The sequence below is a fragment of the Macaca thibetana genome, chromosome 2 (assembly GCF_024542745.1).
Source record: "Macaca thibetana thibetana isolate TM-01 chromosome 2, ASM2454274v1, whole genome shotgun sequence".
Taxonomy (NCBI): Eukaryota; Metazoa; Chordata; class Mammalia; order Primates; family Cercopithecidae; genus Macaca; species Macaca thibetana.
Window position 1 is genome coordinate 151,720,666 of NC_065579.1, and position 20,280 is coordinate 151,740,945.

Here is a 20,280-nt window from a genome sequence, read left to right on the forward strand (position 1 = left end):
GCAACCGTTTTATGATATATGTTGCTGGAATCAGTTTGCTCATATTTTATTCAGGACTTTTTGTTTATACTCATCTGAGATCTGGATCTGTAGTTTACTTTTCTTATGTTACCTTTGTCGGGAATAATTTAAGAATCTTTAACTTTTTAAAATGACAATCCTAGCACAGTATTTTGAATAGAATTAAGTCATGGGGCAGTATTTCAGAAAGGCAGATTGGCAAACAGGAAAGCAATGGAGAAGTAACTGGGAGACTTTGAGCAGGGGCTTCTGCTTGACTGCATGGGAACCATGAGCTGCATGCACTCCATTGACACATGCTTAACAGTGGTTAACATCATGTAAAAAATACAGTAACTGCTTAGGTTTTCAATAAAAAGAATAACATGACCAAAATGAAGTTTAAAACTTACGTTTCACCTGCGTTCAGTTTTATTTACTCATTTTTACATTTTTACTTTTTCTTTAAAAGGGGTAAGTTGTGTAAAGGAGGTGAAATGCTTTATATACTGCTGCTTTCAGTTTTAATCCCTCTAAACCATATTTTGAAATGTAAATGTCATCAAATAACTCTCTGATGTACAATTCTTCAGAGTGTGGCCTTTGCCTACAATATGGTGAACCTCAAACCCTTCAGCCCTGCTTAGAAGGTTTGCATGGGGCTTGCTTTCCTCTCTAGCTTCACCTACTACTGCTCTCACCAGATCTCAGCCACTCTGGGCTTGAATGTACCAGGGTGTCTCCCTTCATCGGGCTTCTCCTTTAAGTTTCTTCTCCATAGTGTAATCTTCCTGCCTGCTGTATTTAACCATCATTCTCTCATTCCTCAGACTCTGATTTAGATGCTGCATCTCCAGGAAGCTCTACTTCACCTCCAAAATCTGGGTTAGATGCTCCTTTCTGAGCTCTTAGAGCAATTGTAGGCCTTTGGTTTATAATACTCACTGTTCTATTTTATAACTGTTGACCTGTCTGTACCATTCAGAACACTGTAAGTTCTGTTACACCAGGAACCATGCCTATCTCAGTGACTCGCATAGTGACAGATACACAGGCGTTCAAAACATGTTTGTGAAATTGATAAGTGAACAAAGAAGTTAAAACAAGGTTCAGTATAATTGGGTCCCTTATTGTTCCAGTCTCATTTTCTGCCACTTGTTACCTATACCCAAACACAAACATTTATACCACTCCAGCCATACTCAATTACTTGCAGTTCCCTAGACATATTGAGCTCTCTCATACCTTCCCTGCCTTTGCAGTTACTGTTCCCTCTGTATGGAATACACTAACCACTCAAACACTTGGTGAACTCCTACAAAATTCTTAACTTTAATTATTACATTCTTGTTGAAGCCTATCCTCCCCCCTCAACTTCCCTACAAACCCAGGCAAGTTAGGTCTCCCAACTTCTGTATATCTTTGTTTGTATTACAATTGTCTCATCATTGACCTTACCAATTCCTAGTGCTTAGCACAGTGCTTGGCATATAGTAAACACTTACAAAAAGTTTCCTGAATGCAGAGGAAATAATAAACAGGCATATGGAGAGAGGGGCTATATCTATGAAAATCTGTAGGAGACTATACTATAAGAGTGGACCAGGGCTCGACTCTAGAAATAAAATAATTCAAAGAGAATATTTTAGAAAGGTCAGTATCCCTGAATAACAGACTAAACATACAGAGAGTAGGAAATGAGGATAAACTGTAGATGATCAAGGTAAATAAGGTTATAGAACATGGCCAATAATGGAGAAACTACAAGGGAGAAAATGGGCTTAACATCTACCAACAGATAGATGTTTAACAAATGGTTATTGTCAATCACGACGTTTTCTATCCTGATATCTACAGAGGACACAGAAAATGTGTTATACAGTGCTTAACTGCAAATAGATAAAAAGACTAAATTAAGAAATACCCCTCCATGTGGCAATAATAAATTTAAAATTTAACTTCCCAGGAAGAGTGCTAAGTTTTAATTAAGCATCTCTATATCATATGATAAGGAATGCACAGTGTATGTAAGTTTACATATTAGTCCTCTCAAGTATTTCATATGAAGGTGTCTGGTATACAAAACGTAGAGTGAAGATGATTGAGATAAAAGACAAAGTATAACAAGAAGAAAATAAACTTCAAATTACCTGCATATAACACAGCCTCTATGCGATCTTTAATATGTGCCCTGCTGCTCTCTGCAGCGAGAAGAGGTGATGTCCCATTGGGAGCTGGAACAACAAGTGGTCCAACTAAAAATGCACATGCTCCCCCAAGATAACTGAGCATTGATGCAATAGCTGTGGCTGTGGCCCTTTCATCTGCAGAAAACCACGTCGTGGAGAGAAATGGTGCTGCATTCATTACAGTTGGACCTGCCAATCCATTTAACATCTGTCCTCCATGAATTAATCTGGAATTTAAAAATTAAAAGGCTGTGAGGTATTTGAAACAGGCATTCTCTAAGACAAAAAGAAATGAGCCAAACAGCAGTTTTTAACTATGTCAATAAGTATACATATCTGTAAAGAATATGACATGCCTAAAAGACATGTTGATTTACCTTCTAAAAAAGGTATGTTCACTCCCTATGAGGGAGATCAAACATAGTAATAGTTACCATTTATTCATTTCACAAATATTTACTGTCACCTATGATTTGTGCCACACATCAAACTAAGTACTTCTTGTAAGTACTTAGAACCTTGCTTCATTTAGTTGTTATAACAACACTAAGTGGTAGCTATTGTGATCCCCATTTACTGAGATGAAAAATCCTAGGTTCGGAAAGATTAAGAAACTTGCCCAAGTGCTGACAGGCAGAGCTGAAATTTAGATCCAGGTCTGATTCCAAAATCCATACTCCTTCTACTAGACTGCCACTCATTAACAGACCTACTAAGTGCCAACAGCCTTACAGTTGAGCTCAACATTTCATACCCACTCTTTGCCAAATGGTGGAAATACAAAAAATGAAAGAGTCATTGAAGTATCTTCTAATAGAAAAGGTCATTGAGGAACTGGAGGACCTGGGTTCCAGCTGAGCTCAGAGCTAGCCCTGAACAATACCTAACTTTGTGGGGTTCCATTTCTTCCTCGTGAAATGAGGAGATCAGTTTAAGTTGAATATGCATTTACGGAGCATCTGTTAGGTTAGGGTACTGTAATGACAGGATCACTAAGTCCCTTCCAGTTCTTATACTCCGATTCTGACTTAAATTGTAAGGATTAATGAAAAGTAGTTTCCTTTTTTCCATTCCATTTGTTCTCTTGCTGACTTTTTCCCAATATTCTACTTAGCACTCCTGTTCCTTGTTGGCCAACTCTTTTCTTCTATTGCTCCCCCACCCCCAATACACACGTTCACATTTAAGAGCTGCCTTGAAGTAGAAAAGAGGCCAGAAGTCCAAAGAAAGCACAGGCAAGAAAGGGAGACATGTCAACCTCTCTTGCCCTGGAGGTAGAGGAAAGGGAAGGGACAGTACATGTGACATTTTCATGATATGAACTCATCTTTTTCTTCCGCTTGTTTTGCTTTCTAAGCACTATGTGTGTCTCAAATCCTCTTTTTTTTAACTGCCATCTTAAGCCAGTTAGAGAAAAAAAAGTTTTCTGAACGCAGAAGAGAAAAATAAGCACATGGGGAGAGGAAGTGTCCTAATGTAGAAACACAAGAGTGGGAAGTGAAATACGTGAATTAGGGCTGCCCATAGCTTCATAATGTTGGAAAAATTACATGAAGGCAACATAGCTCCAAGTGTCATTGATATTACTAAATTTAAAAACTCAATTTAAAATTGAGTTTAAAAATCTCCCTGTGTAAGGGGAATTATTTTCTAGATGACAGAAACAATTTAAACTGTTTACTTCCTCCAAAAGCCAGTGGAACCCAAGCTGTCCCACAGCAGTTTTATTATAGAAATGTTCCAGCAATAACATCATTAAGTGGTTTTAATCATTACCTGTGATGGCACAACAATGAGACAATGTGTGATGGTTCATAAAGTAACTGCTTTGATACTTGATACTTTTTATGAGGTATTAGACTCCTGTCAACTAGAAGAAGGCTTGGAATGAGTAAACTTTACTATGTCTAAAAATGTTAAGGGTAGAACAAGAACATGGAAGAAATAAATAAAAAACAAACAAACAAAAAGACTGATAAGAAAGCAGGACTCCTGGCTGGGCACAGTGGCTTATGCCTGTAACCCCAGCATTTTGGGAGGCCAAGGTGGGTGGATCACTTGAGGCCAGGAGTTCAAGACCAGCCTGGTCAACATGACAAAACCCCACCTCCTCTAAAAATACACAAATTAGCTGGGCGTGGTGACGCATGCCTGTAATCCCAGCTATTCAGGAGGCTGAGGCATGAGAATCGCTTGAGCCTGGGAGGCAGAGGTTGCACTAAGCCAAGATTGTGCCATTGCACTACAGCCTGGGCAACAGAGCGAGACTTTGTCTCAAAAAAAAAAAGAAGAAAAAAGACAAAAAAGAGAAAAAAAGGAAAGGAGAGGAGAGGAGAGGAGAGGAAAGGAAGGAAGAAAGGGAGGGAGGGAGGAAGGGAAGGGGAGAAGGAAAGGAGGAAGGGAGGGAGAGAAGGGAAAGAAAGAAAGAAAAGAGAAAGGAAGGGAAAAAACGAAAAGAAAGAAAAGAAGGAAAAGGGAAAGAAAGAAGAAAGAAAGAAAGAAAGAAAGAAAGAAAGAAAGAAAGAAAGAAAGAGAAAAGAAAGAAGGAAGGAAAGAAAGAAAGAAAGAAAAAGAAAGAAAGAAAGAAAGAAAGAAAGAAAGAAAGAAAGAAAGAAAGAAAGAAAGAAAGAAAGAAAGAAAGAAAGAAAGAAAGAAAGAAAGAAAGAAAGAAAGAAAGAAGCTCCTCATAGTTAAGGAATAAAACTCAAATTATTCCCATGGCTGAACTCTTTGATACTTCTCAGTGGAATCACAAATAGACTATTATCCAAGCGGCAAACCTAAGAGTCAGAGAATGTGTGAGTTTCAGATAATGTAAGGGCCATCCAAGTCCAGTTTACTCGACTCTTAGACCAGAACATTTCTCACTGCGACACAGTACGTGTTAAAATAGTATCCAAAGAAGGAATAGCACCAGGGACACTTCAGATGGGTTCTTGATTTAAAGGTCCTTGAACTTGGGAGGCCAATCTAGGGCATATAGGTTATAGTTAAAAATCATCTCAGGAATTAAAACAAGCTTATGTGGTGTTGTAAAGTTACTCCAATTTTAGATAATTACATGCTTTTGCATTAAAAGTCATCATACACCACTCTTCATAAACAAGCTCAGTAGGAGAACTAGTTAGCCTCTGAATTCATGAGAAACCTGGCAGGGAAACCCAGTCCCACTCCTCCCAGCACTTTGTAGTTTTCCAGAACTCAGTCCTGCTCCTTCTGACACTTCTATCCTAGCATCCCTCAGGGTTCAGCAGTTTCTAATGTGTTATAACTGGTCATAAGCACTGTTGTACTGGGGACTGTGATGTTACAGTAATCTGTAGTATCAAGATTTTCATGTTTGCCTGACACTATTTTCTACCACCTACCATTAACAAACCCCATTTTATGAAATAAATTCATAAAAAGATATTTAAAAATAAAATTCTGCTTATATATTAAGTCTAATTTTTCCATTTAATAGGAATGCAAAATTAGAGATACATTTTCTTCTGGAAAAATACTGACCCTAAGACATCATAAAATCACATGAACATTTCCATAACCTCTTTAAAATGATAATAAAGGAAAAAATATAATTATAAAATGTTAACTATGCATTTATTACTGAAGTCAACAAACATATACTGAGTAGTCACCATGTGTTGGGTAGGCACTGTGATAGGCAAATGAGAATGTAAAATTAAAAAGCTAAAGCCCTTGCCCTTAAGAATCCCTAAAAAGCAGGTGAAGCGTCACTTACCAGCACTGTAGCAGGAATATAAAGAAAAAGAAGGCAATGGTTTGGCCTGCCCCTATGCTTATGTTGCCTATGACAAGAATACAGACAGAGGTCTCTGCATGTCCTTCTTCTCTTCTGACCTCTGGCCCTGGTCTATATATCAGGGCTTTGCATATATACATGTGGAGCTGAAGGTCCAAACTCCATCTAAGCTCCATCTATCCCCTCCAAATAGCTGCCCCTTAGCTATCCCTTAGGCCTAGGAAGTACACAGCAGGGATGCAGCCTACTCTTGGAAGAGCAGGCCTGGGAAAGAGGCTTGTTGTAAGGACTGTTTTTGGGGTCTTGTGTAGCTAGTGCATAAGATTAGAGGGTGGAGGCCAGGGTGTGCACATCCCCTTGGCCCTATGAAATCCTGAGCCCCACATGGAAGGGCAAGGCTGAAAGCCAGAATGGGACACCCTCAGGCATGAAGTCCAGGACAGGGAATCTATGGCATGGTTTAAAGTGGTACTGGCAACACAGTGGGGAGGTGGAGGACGGATGGTCTGGCGAACCGTCAAGGTAATATAATAGATATGGCCAGGCGAGGGGGTGGACACTGGTGAGGAGGGCACCCACAACTCTGTACAAACATCCAATATGTGGCTATTATAGGCCGGAAGCTAAGAAAAGCAGTCTGACCTGAGAAATACAAGTTGGAGGTGGATTTGGTTGGGGAACAAACACTGGAGAATAACAATATTTTAAAAATAGACGAATGGGAGTCGAGCAAGACGATTGAGAAGGAGCCATTATAAGGCAGAAAAAAAGTAAAAGAGGAAAGATTGGTATCACAGCAATTAAGGAGAGATGAATTCCAGGAACATAAGAGTAAGTGGTCAACATCATCACATCAAAAGAAAGATCGTTTATAATAACTAAAATGTAACCACTGGATTCAGCAAAGAGGAGGTCATTTGCAGTCTGAGGAGAAGCAGTTTCAGTGGAGTGTTCAGCATGGAAGTCAGACTCATGAGGAAACAGAAATCTAGATTTAGACTATTTCTAGAAGAAACAGATGTAGGAATAAAAATTAGGTATATAAGCTTAGCAAAGTGAACTGAAAAGAAAAAACATCCAGCTTAAATGAACAGTCTGAACTAAAAAGTCTCAACACTTTCACACATTAAAAGATAAAATGCAACTCACGATTATCCTAATGCTTTCTAAGCACTTACGAAAGAAGCTGGCTTTCAGAAACTAATACCTATTGATCTGGGCTGACTATTAAAAATGACAAAGAAAAACAAAAGAGGAGTGATTCACAATCTTCAGTACAGTGAAGTCAACCACACAGTTTAATATTAATTGTTTATGTCATCATTACATGCCTCAGTTTTGTTTTACCATGTAATAGCTAAGGTCCTTGTAGGTCAGGATCATGGCTGCAGTCCCCACAGGCCTCACTTCCATAGCACTAAGGCAGTGTGGATGCTCTCGGGAACTCACAGACTGAGCTCAGCACAGGGACATGCAGTCACTGAAACACACAACTAAACTGCGTTTCCAAAACCACACAAAGTTATCCAAATGCACACGTCAGATCAGTTCTGTTGATAAATTTTAACAAGTTTAAATTCAGTAATAACAAAAAAGAAAAAAGATGACTAAGAAATATTCTCAAAATAAAGCTTTAAAAACAAAGATGCTTTAGGGTGTTTTAAAAGCAAGGCCAACGTGACATGACTGTCTCAAGCACAGTGGACTTTGGAAGGGTGGGCAGAAGTTAGGAGTGTGAGGAGGCAGCTTCGTCTTCTGGGCGATAAGCTCTGGAGCAGAAAGGCAGTTGTCCGGAAATGGACTAGTTTATGGGGTCTGACTCTGGCTTCCTTACCTGAAACTCCACATCTGAAGAAAGCAGGTGCATCCTCACAGTTAATGGACTGCATTTCTCTTACACCTCTGCAGGACAAGCTGGGAGAGATCTGTCAGGAGGCAGATGTGTTGCCTCCTCCTTTAGCCCAGTCTCCTCATACTGACTCCTTAACTCTCTCCCGTTTCTCCATCCACCTCCCAACCCACGGCCCCCAACTCCCTTTTCTTCCCTCCTCTCTGAAGTCTTTTTCCTTTTCCCTTTTCTCCTTACCTAGCCTCTGTCTTCTTCTGGAGCCTGGCTCATCCTATCCCCACAAGCCAGATGGAAAAGTAGATGAGGGGGAGTGTATTAGTCCATTCTTATGCTGCTGATAAAAGATATACCGGAGACTAGGTAATTTATAAAGAAAAACAGGTTTAATGGACTCAGAGATCCACATGGCTGGGAGGCCTCAGAATCATGGTGGAAAGTGAAGGAGGAATAAAGGCATGTCTTATATGGCAGCAAGCGAGACAGTGTGTGCAGAAGAACTGCCCTTTATAAAATCATCAGATCTCACGAGACTCACTCACTATCACAAGAACAGCAGCATAGGGGTAACCACCCCCAGGATTCAATTACCTCCCACCAAGTCTCTCCCACAACACATAGGGATTATAGGAACTACAGGTCAAGATGAGATTTGGGTGGGGGCACAGTTAAACCATATCAGAGGGGAACTTCTCCTGCATTGGCAGAGCAGGGATGGTGGAGACGAGGGAGGGAGACCTGGGGCTGCCCACTAGCATTAGCACTGCCGAGACTGCTAGCCTGTGGCAGGACTAGGAGAAGACCCAGCTAGGCTCAGCTCCGGGTGCGCTGCAGAGTCCCACTGCCCTCAATTAGTGCTCCTGCCCACAGAGGACAACGCCTGCAGGGGCGCGTGGGACAGCGCTGGTGCACAGCTGCATTTCTTTTCATATTATTCAACTGACGATAGCTTTTCACACAAATGCCAATAGCTGAAGTGCAAACTGAAGATCTACAGTTCAGGTCCTCTAATGTACTTGACATTGTAGCTTGCATTTAATACTCTGGTATTCTAACCTTTTGCTTTCTGATATCCTGGAAGAAATACCTACGATTCCTAAATTATCTCTACTTAAATAATGTGATGTTTTAGAACTAAAATCTTTATAGAGTTTATAACCCAACCCCTTCCAGAAAGTTAATAACACATGTAAAATCACATTTCTAATTTTATAACTTTCCTTCTCTAAAACATATGGAGGGGGGGAGCTCCAGTCATACAACTAGCTAGTGGCTCAGCCAGAACTAGAAATCGAAATTATAGCTAATTTCATCAGTCCACAAATCTCTGCTCTCTCACATGATCCCATTCTGAAGGTTCTCTGTTAATAATAATAATAATAAAAATTACTGATTGTTAAGAAAATCCAATGTTCTTAAGGCACACAGTACAGAATATTTTTATTCTGTTCATAAACCTACTTTATAAACCTCTAGTTTATTATGACTAACATTGATGTTAACATTAAAGTTGGCTTTTTGGAAATCTGGCAGACACTTCCTCAGTGCTATTCTAGTATTCAGAATTTAAATTCTATATATTTTTAATATGAAGTAATTTAGAATACATAAAAATACCTCCAAAACTCAATATGTCAATAGTTCAGAAACTTTCTCCCAATTCCTAATTATGCCATATCAAAATAAACTCTTAGGTCATATTCTTTAAAAAAAAAAAAGCCTTTAAAAAAAGTCATGTTATAGGATTTTTTTGATGTTGAAAATGGCAAAAGTGCTGGAAATAGTTTTCCTTTATTTAGCCCAAGAAAAGGTGGGCAATAAAAAGGGTTTGAAATGTTATGAATTACCTACAGGAAAAAGGAAGATAGGAAAAGAGAAATAGACGTGGTGGTGGAAAAGTAATGAGCCTTCCAAAAACTTTGGTATCACAGCCTGTTTGCTTTCATAAAAATCTATTTTATTTTTGTATCCTTTACTAATTTTGGTCAATAATGATTCAATTAAAAATACCTACTGAGTATCTGCTATGGTCAAGGCACCTGCAGCTAGGCACTAAAGGGAATATGAAGATGAGTATTACAGTCTTGGCCCTAAAGAAGCTTTTAATATCTTATCAAATACCAGCTATAGAAAATACATTAAAAACACAGTGAAAAAAATATTAGATTAGCTATCACGGGGCTTAGCTTCTAGTCTTAGCTAAATTAATTAACCATATAATCTTTAGAAAATCACATTCTCTTTCTGTTTCAATTTCTCCAAAGATACTTTCTGTCTCACAGGATTTTTTTTTTTTTTAGGCAGGGTCTTGCTCTGTCTCCCAGGCTGGACTGCAGTGGTGTGAAGGCAGCTCACTACAGCCTCAACCTCCAGGCTCAAGTGATCCTCCCACTTCAGCCTCTCAAGTAGCTGGGATGAAAGGCACGTACTACCACACCTGACTAATTTTTAAATTTTTTGTAAAGACAGGGTCTTGCTATGTTACCCAGGCTAGTTCTCCTGGCCTCAAGTGATCCTCCTGCTTTGGCCTCCCAAAGTGCTAGGATTACAGGCATTAGCCACCGAGGCTGGCCTCTCACAAGGTTTTTTTTTTTTTTTTTTGAGATGGAATCTCACTCACTTTGTTGCCCAGCTGGAGTGCAGTGGTGTGATTTCAGCTCACTGCAACCTCTGTCTCCTGCGTTCAGATTATTCTCCTGCCTCACCTCCTGAGTAGCTGGGACTACAGGCACATGCCACCACACCCGACTAATTTTTGTATTTTTAGTACAGATGGGGTTTCACCATGTTAGCCAGCTGCTCTTGAACTCCTGGCCTCAAGCAATCTGCCCACCTCAACCTTCCAAAGTGCTGAGATTACAAGTGTGAGCCACCAAGCCCAGTTTCTCTCACAATATTTTTATTAAGATCATATACAATAATCTCTCAGCAATGCAAAGGGGAAAAATGGCCTTAGTACTGGTCTGAGAGATGTCTACTTCCCCTCATTTTGTTTCATTCCTTGTTTCTTGTCACATAACTTTTATTTTGCCTTTTTGTTTAAAAGTATATATTAATACACATTCATAGTAGAAAATTTTGAAAAGAAATGCATAAAGAAGAAAAAAAATCATCTATGAACTGAATACCCCAAGTCAGACAACCACTACTAATATTTTGATTTTCCAGTCTTTTCTTCTTTCAGTTTTTTCCCTAATGCATCTCTCTCATGCTCTCGATCAATCAATACTTAATCATACATAGGTAACCACAGATATCATACTGAATATACAGCTTATGCACTGAATCATTTTATAGTCTATCAAGTGTTTTCTCATTTCATTATTCTTTATAATAACTGTTAATGGTTTGTGATATTGTATTATACAGATATATAAAATCTCATTTAACCATTTTCCTAATGTTGGATAGTTGTTTCCAACAACTTATTTGTGAATACTAATAAAGCTGGTGTGAAAATCTTTGTATGTGAATATTAGCTACTTTCCAAATTATTTCTTTAGGGTAAGTTAAAATGTGTGAACACTCTAGATCTTAGGAAATATACTCGCAAACTGTTTTTCAGGAGGGTTAGTAGTAATTTACATTCCCATCAGTAGTAGCTAACAGTGTCTGCTTCATCAGCATAGAGCATCACTATTTAAAAATACAAGCACACTGGGCGAGGTGGTGCACACCTGTAATCCCAGCACTTTGGGAAGCCAGGGCAGGTGGATCGTTTGAGCTCAGCCTGGGCAATATAGTGAAACCCTGTCTTCACAAAAAATAAAAAAATTAGCTGAGTATGGTGGCACATGCCTATAGTTTCAGGTACTTGTGAAACTCAGGTAGGAGGACTGCTTGAGCCCAGGAGATCAAGGCTGCAGTGAGCCACAATTGCCTGGGCAACAGAATGAGACCCTGTCTCAAACAAACAAACAAACAAAAAATAAATAATACACATACACACACACATACACACAAACACACACACACACTCTCTCTCTCACACACACACGTAAAACTTGGTGATTAGTTTCCTATTCCTGTTATAACAAATTACCACAAACTTAGTGGTTAAAATGATACAAATGCATCATCTTACAGTTCTATAAATCAGAAGTCCAACATGGGACTCCAGGGCTAAAATCAAGGTGTTCGCAGGGCTGGGCTCCTTTCGAAAGGCTCTGGAAGAGAATCTGTTTCCCTGCCTTTTCCAGTTTGCAGTGGCCACCCGCATTTGTTGGCTTAAGGCCCCCTTCCTCTGTTTTCAAAAGCAGCAACTGCAGTTGCTGGAAAAGGCAAGGAAACATTCCTCCGACTTTTCTTCCTCGCATCTATCAGCCTTTCTCTTTATGATTTTCCTTTATTTTCATGTTCGAAAAAAATATCTTTCCCATGTGGAGATCAAATAAATAGCCCCATATATTGTTTCTCAGCTAAATATGTAACCATTTCATTTATTTGAATTTATTTTGATACATCATATGACACGAGGATACAAAATGGTCTTTTCCTTCCAAATAGGTAGCCAATTTGCTTGTGGCAGAGATTATTAACTATTACCCCAGCATCATTCTGTTTTCCTTCTAGTTACAGAGGACCTTAAGTTTTTGCAGGAGTAAAAGTGCCCCTCACAGCTAGCTGGGGCCTTGTTATTACTAAGTTCAGGCCAATGAGACTAGAGCAGGAAGACCTCAAGGTCACCTCCATGAAGAATGAAGACAACTGCTTCCCTGTGCTCTGCTTCTTCCTGTGGGGTGCAATGTGACTACTGTGCTGATGAACTGGCTGTTTACTATACTGTCAAGGTCATCTACCCGGGGAGAAGGTAGCAAGACAGAGGGGACCCAGGTCCCTAGACGACCTTGTAGATCAGAACTGCTACCTGCCCTGGCCCACCTGCTTACTCTGGACTATTAAATAAGAAAGAAATACCGTCTTCTTTGAGCCACGCTATTTTGATATCTCTTCATTACAGCAACTTAACTTGTCCTCCAATTGAGAAATTAGCTCAAGAATTGGGGTGCTGCATTCACAAAGGCACAAGATATTGGCACTGACTTAGTGGTCAGGCTGTAGGCAGAAAAGGCAGGTGACCTGTGGCAGCAGCAATACCACTGCTTGTGATGACCTGGGATTGGCTGGAAAAAAATCAGAACATTACTCTGTGTTTCCTGCCCCTTACTGAGTTTAGGATGGCACAAGAGAGATATAAAGAATTAGCTGGTTTGCAAGCAGAGATGGAACGGACAAGAGCTCTGCTAAGACAGTTTCTCTGCCCGAGGCCTGCAATATAAATTTAATGAGAATCCAGAAATTTGAAGCCTCAGGTTGCTTCTGAATCCAAACGGCAGGAAATAAAATGTGCTTCGGAGCCAGTCTAGCAGCAAAAATTAGGTTAAGGGTGTTATCTTTCTTCCCAGGCCTACTTTTTTCAGATGGCATTAAGGTAAGGCTACCACTAAATTGAGAAAATCTGCGATGGGTACCCAAGCTGGTAAAGGAAAGAGGAGATTCAACAGGTATAAGAACCATTAGCAGAAGGAGAAATATTTTGGCATGGCTACAGTTCATGGAACCTACCTGATGTAAATAGACCAAAAGACTACTAAGCATATGAGGGAAGTGTATTGCCAAGATACTACAAAACACTTCTACCAAGGTTTAAGACTGCTTGATCCCTAAAGTAATCTTCAGGTTCCCAAATCAGCATCAAGCAGAAGGTGAAATGTCCAACAACCACTTCAGGTGTGGTCACTGGGGATAATGGACAAAAAAGAGCCTTCCAGAGGACAAAGCCAAAAGCCACAAACAATAATCAAAGAAATTACTCTCAGAGAGCCACAAAGATCTGATAGAGCCCAGAGATTCTGGATTCTGAGCTGGATACACTAATTGGACAGGACTTCGAGTCTTCTCCATTGAGGAAGGATGAATGTGTTCTCTGCATGGAAGAGGGGAGTGCATGGACATATAGAGGCATCTGACAGCAAAGACTCCTAACTGTTTCCGCCTATTTATTCTCCCTTTCTTTGTTTTGGTATAGCATCCTTGAGTTTAACTACATTCACTGCTGCTGAGCTGCTTTTCCAATCTCTCTTCCAGATCCACGTGGCCAAGTTTTAAGTCTGCAACCAATGAGATATGGCTAGAAATGACAAAAACAGGCTGGGCGTGGGGCCCACATCTGTAATCCCAGTACTTTGAGAGGCTGAGGCAGGCAGATTACTTGAGGCCAGGAGTTCGAGACAAGCCTGGCCAACATAATGCAATGCCATCTCTACTAAAAATATAAAAATTAGCAGGGCGTAGTGGCAGGTGCCTGTAATCCTAGTTACTTAGGAGGCTGAGGCAGGAGAATTGCTTGAACCGGGGAGGTGGAAGTTGCAGTGAGCCAAGATCACGCCACTGCACTCCAGCTTGGGTGACAGAGTGAGACTCTGTCTCAAAAAAAAAAAAAAGAAGATGTGGTCACCTGCCTTGGATATCCCACTTCCCCTCCTGTGGGCTGGAATGACAGCCAGATACAGACAATAATATCACCCTAGGAGATGCTGGAGCAACAACAGAGAAGGGACTTAGGTCCTGGAAGACCTTTCAAAACAAAGCTGCCTACTTCCCTTGAATAGTCCACTATCGTTTGGACCAGGGGTGTCCAATCTTTCAGATTCCCTGGGCCACACTGGAAGAAGAAGAACTGTCTTGGGCCACACGTAAAATATACTAACACTAATGACAGCTGATGAGCTAAAAGAAAAAAAAATCACACAAAAAAACTCATAATGTTTTAAGAAAGTTTACAAATTTGTTTTGGGCCACATTCAAAGCCATCCTGGGCAGCATGCATGCCATGGATTAGGCAAGCTTGTTTTAGATTGTTTCTTGAGAGAAAAATGAACTACTACCTTATTGAGCCTCAATATATTTGGTTTCTTTGTTATACAGCTCAGTCTGTACTTTACTGATACTAACATACACTGTCAATAAATGTTGATGGTTAAATTATAAATTTAAACGATGAAATCTGAGAATCAACAATTGTTAGCCATGTCTACTATGTCCATTTTTCTATTCAATTTTCAAAAATGCTCATGTTACTTATAAGTTATCTATTATATTTGCAACACCATTTCTCCTAGTTTGCATTTTAATTTTATAATGTTTTAAAGCATAAAGCTGCAAAATGTTGTTAAAATGTTAGCCTAACTCTAACCCAAAAACCTTTTTCCTTTGTGATTTGTGTGTTTGTCTGTTTGTTTGTTTTTGTTTTTGAGACAGGGTCTTGCTCTGTGGCCCAGGCTACAGTGCAGTGACGTAATCTCGGCTCACTGTAACCTCCACCTCCCAGGTTCAAGTGATTCTCATGCCTCAGCCTCCTGAGTAGCTGGGATTACAGGCATGCACCATGCCTGGGTAATTTTTGTATTTTTAGTAAAGACTGGGTTTCACTATGTTGGCCAGGCTGGTCTCAAACTCCTGACCTCAGATGATAAGCCTGCCTCGACCTCTCAAAGTACTGGGATTACAGGCATGAGCCACCACGCCCTGCCTTTATAAATCTTTTTACTCCCTTTTTTTCCCTGCTAAGTGCTTATCATGACTGATCATCTTTTCTTATCAATCTTTCTTATCTGAAGTCCATCTGACCACTATGCAGAAATACAGTCATGAGTTTTACTTGCCTTGAGTTGCCTGCAGTTTTAAGAGTCAAATTAAGGCAAATAGACTTATTAGAGGCTACTCCTTAATCTGCTTTAAAATAAGACATTAAATGTATTGTGTGATTATATTTTAGGATGGACAAGCACAAAGCTATTTGTTTAATCAATTATTATTTAAAGTGAAGATGGGAGGTAGTTCTCAAATTTAAATGAGTATAAGACTAGGGAACTAGGAAAGTAGTTGTCAAATTTAAATGAGCATAAGACTAATTAAAAGAGCTTGTTAAAACTGCTCATTCTCAGGGTTCACTCAAAAGCCTAACTCAGTGGGACTGGGTTGGGGCCCAGGGATCTGTATTTTAATAAGCAGGTAGTCTGTGAATTATATTTTAGAAGACATTGATATATGGGAATCTGAATCTTCTGTATTTTACTGGGAAGAGTCTTAGTTGTTAAATCTACCAATTGCTCCTTTTTACATCAAAAGATTCACATTTCTATGCTGGGGAAATTTATATATAACCCTTCCTTCTCTTTACTTTTCTCATTATTAAAGCTCTGAGGTGGTGATTTTAGTTTTACTTAGCTAGTGCTTTCAGTTAAAAAGGTAATACAGGATGGATACGGTGGCTCACACCTGTAGTCCCAGCACTTTGGGAGGCTGAGTTGGGAGGATCACTTGACCCCACAGTTTGAGACCAGCCTGGGCAAAATAGTGGGACTTTGTCTCTATAAAAAATTTAAAAGTTAGCCAGGCGTGATGGCACATACCTGTACTACCAGCTATGTGGGAGGCTGAGGCAGGAAGATCCCTTGAGCCTAGGAGTTTGAGGCTGCAATAAGCTATGATCATACCACCACACTCCAGCCTGGGCAACAGAGTGTCTCCAAAAAAAAAAAAAAAAAAAAAAAGTAATATATGCACATGGTAAAAATATTCCCAAAAGTAGTAAAAAAATAAAAAGTAAATGTCCTTTCCACTTCAGACTTCTATTCCTCAGATGCTTTCCCCAGAAAAAAACCAATGATACCCTTCCCATTTTTTTCTAAGTAAGAACATGTTAAACATAATATTCTAAAGTTTGCCTTTTAACTCAACAATATATTTTGGAGATATTTTCATATTAGCACTCACAGGACTTTTACTTCCTTTTCACAGTGCAATATGATTCCATGATATACTGCATCATAGTCAGTCCTTTGCTGAAGGCATCTGGGTTACAGCCAGCCTTCTGCTATTACAAGCAAAGCTGCACAAACATGGTAATTCTTGCAAATTCATAGAGCTTTATATGTGGGCTGATTTTCCGTAAGTGCAAATATAGGTGTAGGTTAAAGGACATGTATATTTGAATCTGGTAAATACTGCCAAAGTGCCCTCCAAATAGAATGATGTCCCAAACTGCTCATACATCAGCAGCGCCTGTTTTTCCCCACATCTCAGGCATAGCACATTATGAATTTGTTTTCATCTTTGCCAGTAAATAGACATTTGTCTGCTATTTTAATTGTCATGTATTTAATTACAATGAAAGTTGAATATTCTCCTGAGTTCTCTCAAGTTCTCAAGAAAGAACTCTCTTGAACTTCTCTTGAGTTCATGCCATTTATATTTTGACTTCTGTAACTGCTTGCTCATATCTATTACCTATTTTCCTCTTGAGTTGCTATTTTTCTTACTGATTTCAAAGAACTAAGGAATTACTCATTTGTCTTATTGTTGCAAATATTTCCCAGTTAACTTATCTTTTGACTTTGTTTCACAATATATTCAATCATAAAGATAATCTAAATTTTTACATAGTCAAATGTATCAAGGCTTTTTTTTTTTTTTTTTTTTTTTTTTTTTTGAGACGGAGTCTCGCTCTGCCGCCCAGGCTGGAGTGCAGTGGCCGGATCTCAGCTCACTGCAAGCTCCGCCTCCCGGGTTCACGCCATTCTCCTGCCTCAGCCTCCCGAGTAGCTGGGACCACAGGCGCCCGCCACCGCGCCCGGCTAGTTTTTTGTATTTTTTTAGTAGAGACGGGGTTTCACCGTGTTAGCCAGGATGGTCTCGATCTCCCGACCTCGTGATCCACCCGTCTCGGCCTCCCAAAGTGCTGGGATTACAGGCTTGAGCCACCGCGCCCGGCCTATCAAGGCTTTTTTTTTATGGCTTCTGGGATTTGTGTCTTAATTGGAAGGCCCGCTCTACCCTCAGATTCTGTAAAACAGTCATGCTCTAATACTTTTATGATTCATTATTTACATGTAAGTCTTTGATCCAACTGGGATTTACTAAGTGGTAAGGCAGGGAGATCTAGGTTCTTTTTCCTATTTATTCATACAGCTAAGCAGCTGTCACAAAATCATTCACGAAACAATTCACCTTTTCTGTTAGGGTCATTTTCAACATAATCCTGTCAGCTGCAAATAATTTCACAATGGAAATCACGTCTGTAATCCCAGCACTTTGGGAGGCCAAGGCAGGTGGATCACGAGGTCAGGAGATCGAGGCCATCCTGGCTAACACAGTGAAACCCCGTCTCCACTAATAATACAAAAAAATTAGCAGGTGTGGTGGTGGGCGCCTGTAGTCCCAGCTACTCAGGAAGCTGAGGCAGGAGAAGTGCTTGAACCTTGGAGGCGGAGGTTGCAGTAAGCCGAGATCGCGCCACTGCACTCTAGTCTGGGTGACAGAGCAAGACTCCATCTCAAAAAAAAAAAAAAAGAATTTCATAGTGGAGTGTATTTCTAGAAAGTCTATGTTTACTAGAACCAAACTATTTAATACATGCTGGTAAACATTAAGTATTGTTAATATTAATGAAAATTACACTGAATTGAAAGACAATGTGGTGTGTATTGGCACATGTTTACCTGTGTAATAAACCTGCACATCCTGCACACGCAACCCGGAACTAAATAAAATTTTAAAATATACATGGCATGTGTTATGGGAATCACTGGATATACCTATGATTAAGAGTAGATACAACTTACTATAAGTTCACCCTCCGGAAGTCCTTACGTTGTTTACTGGGAAAGCAATATAATATTTCACACCATAGAGTAAGCGCTCATTGCAATAGAGTGATGGCATTTACAATTTTTGGGGGTATTATTTGGCTCCAGATCATAGAAAAAAAAATGCTTTATAATTTGTTATTCCAAGTTCCTTATTTACTTAAGAGAAACGTGGGAAAAGAATTTTTTTCCTGAATTTTCATCGGTACTATGCAAATAAAAGAAATACTGATACTATGTATAAGTAGAACACCATTAGGAAGAGCTTGTCAGAATGCTGCTATTCTCATGTCTTGATACTTAAGGGAGCTAAGACACAGGAAGTCAAGGGTGCAGAGGAGCCATTCCAAAAGGCTGGGTCAGAAGCTCAAAAAGTTCTGAGTGAAACAAGGCCACAAAAACACAGACTTCTAAATGCTTGTTTCAACACTGGCGGAGACTGAAGCTTAAAAGTGATGGTTACAGACTCGATTTGTTGAAAATACATGTTCCAAGTGTAGCATTTTCATTTTAACAGCTGCATCATGCATTGTTAATAATACTGCTTAAAAGAAATGCTTAAAGACTACAAAACGAAGTCTTATTTCAAGGGGTTAATACTCCTGTAGTCTTTATAGATGAATGACTAAGATTGAAAAATCAATTTATACACTCTTTTTATGAAAGATTCAATCTCTGAACTTTTTATTTCTACTTCTTACCTGTTCTACATTTGCTTACATTTCTTTATGAATTGTTTCTTTTTCATACCACCTTCTCCAACAAGATGGACAGTCAAGTCTATTATTCCCAGAATTTTATATCTGGAAAGGATATAAAGGGATATGAGACTGGAGACAAGTAATAGTATGCATGGCCCAAAACAGAAGAAAAGCTAGCAAAAATAATAATAGGCATTTTTTTTTGAGATGGGGTCTTGCTATGTTGCCCAGGCTGCTCTCAAACTCTAGGCACAAGAGATCCACTTGCCTCAGCCTCTCAAAGTGCTGGGATTACAGGTGTGGGTCACTGCACCTGGCCTTAATAGGCATTTTAAAAGAAAGCAGTGTTGAATTTAAGCTTACATGAAAATTTGTACTTAAAATCTGTGGATGCTTGAAAAAATACACCTCTGCATGTTTGAAAAATTAAGAGCATCTCAAATACAATAATGAGACTTGTGTTAAAATCTAACTCAGAAGGATGGAAAATTATGACTAGCTTTCCATAGAAACCAAATGACTGTACTATCTCCCTTTTAAAATATGAACCCTTGTACCCTAAATTTTCTAGAAAGAGAACACATTTTGAAAATTCAAAACTGAACATTTATTTTGAAACTGAAAAATTCTGTTCCAAAAGAAAGTCAACATCTTGTCCCTGAAATCCACTCTCCCCCACTTCTATGTTCCCCATCTGTTAATGGAATCGCCAATTTCAGAGTCTCTCGAGTGAAACTTCCAGCATATCACTCCCATCTCTTTTTCTCACATTTCCCCTCAGGTCTGTGCCACCCTTTCCATTCCCCCAACTTCCCACAGCATGGAATCATTCTGGACTCCTTTCTCTTACTCCCCATATCTGGTCCATCAGCAAATGGACCAGAATATAATTATATTTTGAATATTCAAGATGATCAGAATTTGACCACTTCTCACCACTCCCACTACCACTACTATGGTCCAAGCCACCATCATCTCTCACCTGGTTTATTGTACTCGTTTCCCAACTTTCCTTACTTATGCCCATGACCTCAAGCTTCAGTCCATTCTCAGTGGAGCAGCCGAATACCATGGCACTCTCAGCTCAAAACCTCCAAAGGTTTCCTAGCTCAGAAAAAGCTGAGGAGATGAC

General features: G+C 39.6%; 1 protein-coding gene across 2 annotated transcripts in view; it reads right to left on the reverse strand.

The window, feature by feature from the left end:
• Positions 1–20,280, reverse strand: part of SLC49A4 (solute carrier family 49 member 4) — an 84,753-nt gene that overhangs the window by 50,243 nt on the left and 14,230 nt on the right. For both annotated transcript variants that reach the window (XM_050781852.1, XM_050781853.1), the window contains exon 3: positions 2,151–2,416. In XM_050781852.1, the coding sequence (XP_050637809.1) occupies positions 2,151–2,416 (266 nt within the window). The remainder of the gene's footprint in view (positions 1–2,150; positions 2,417–20,280) is intronic.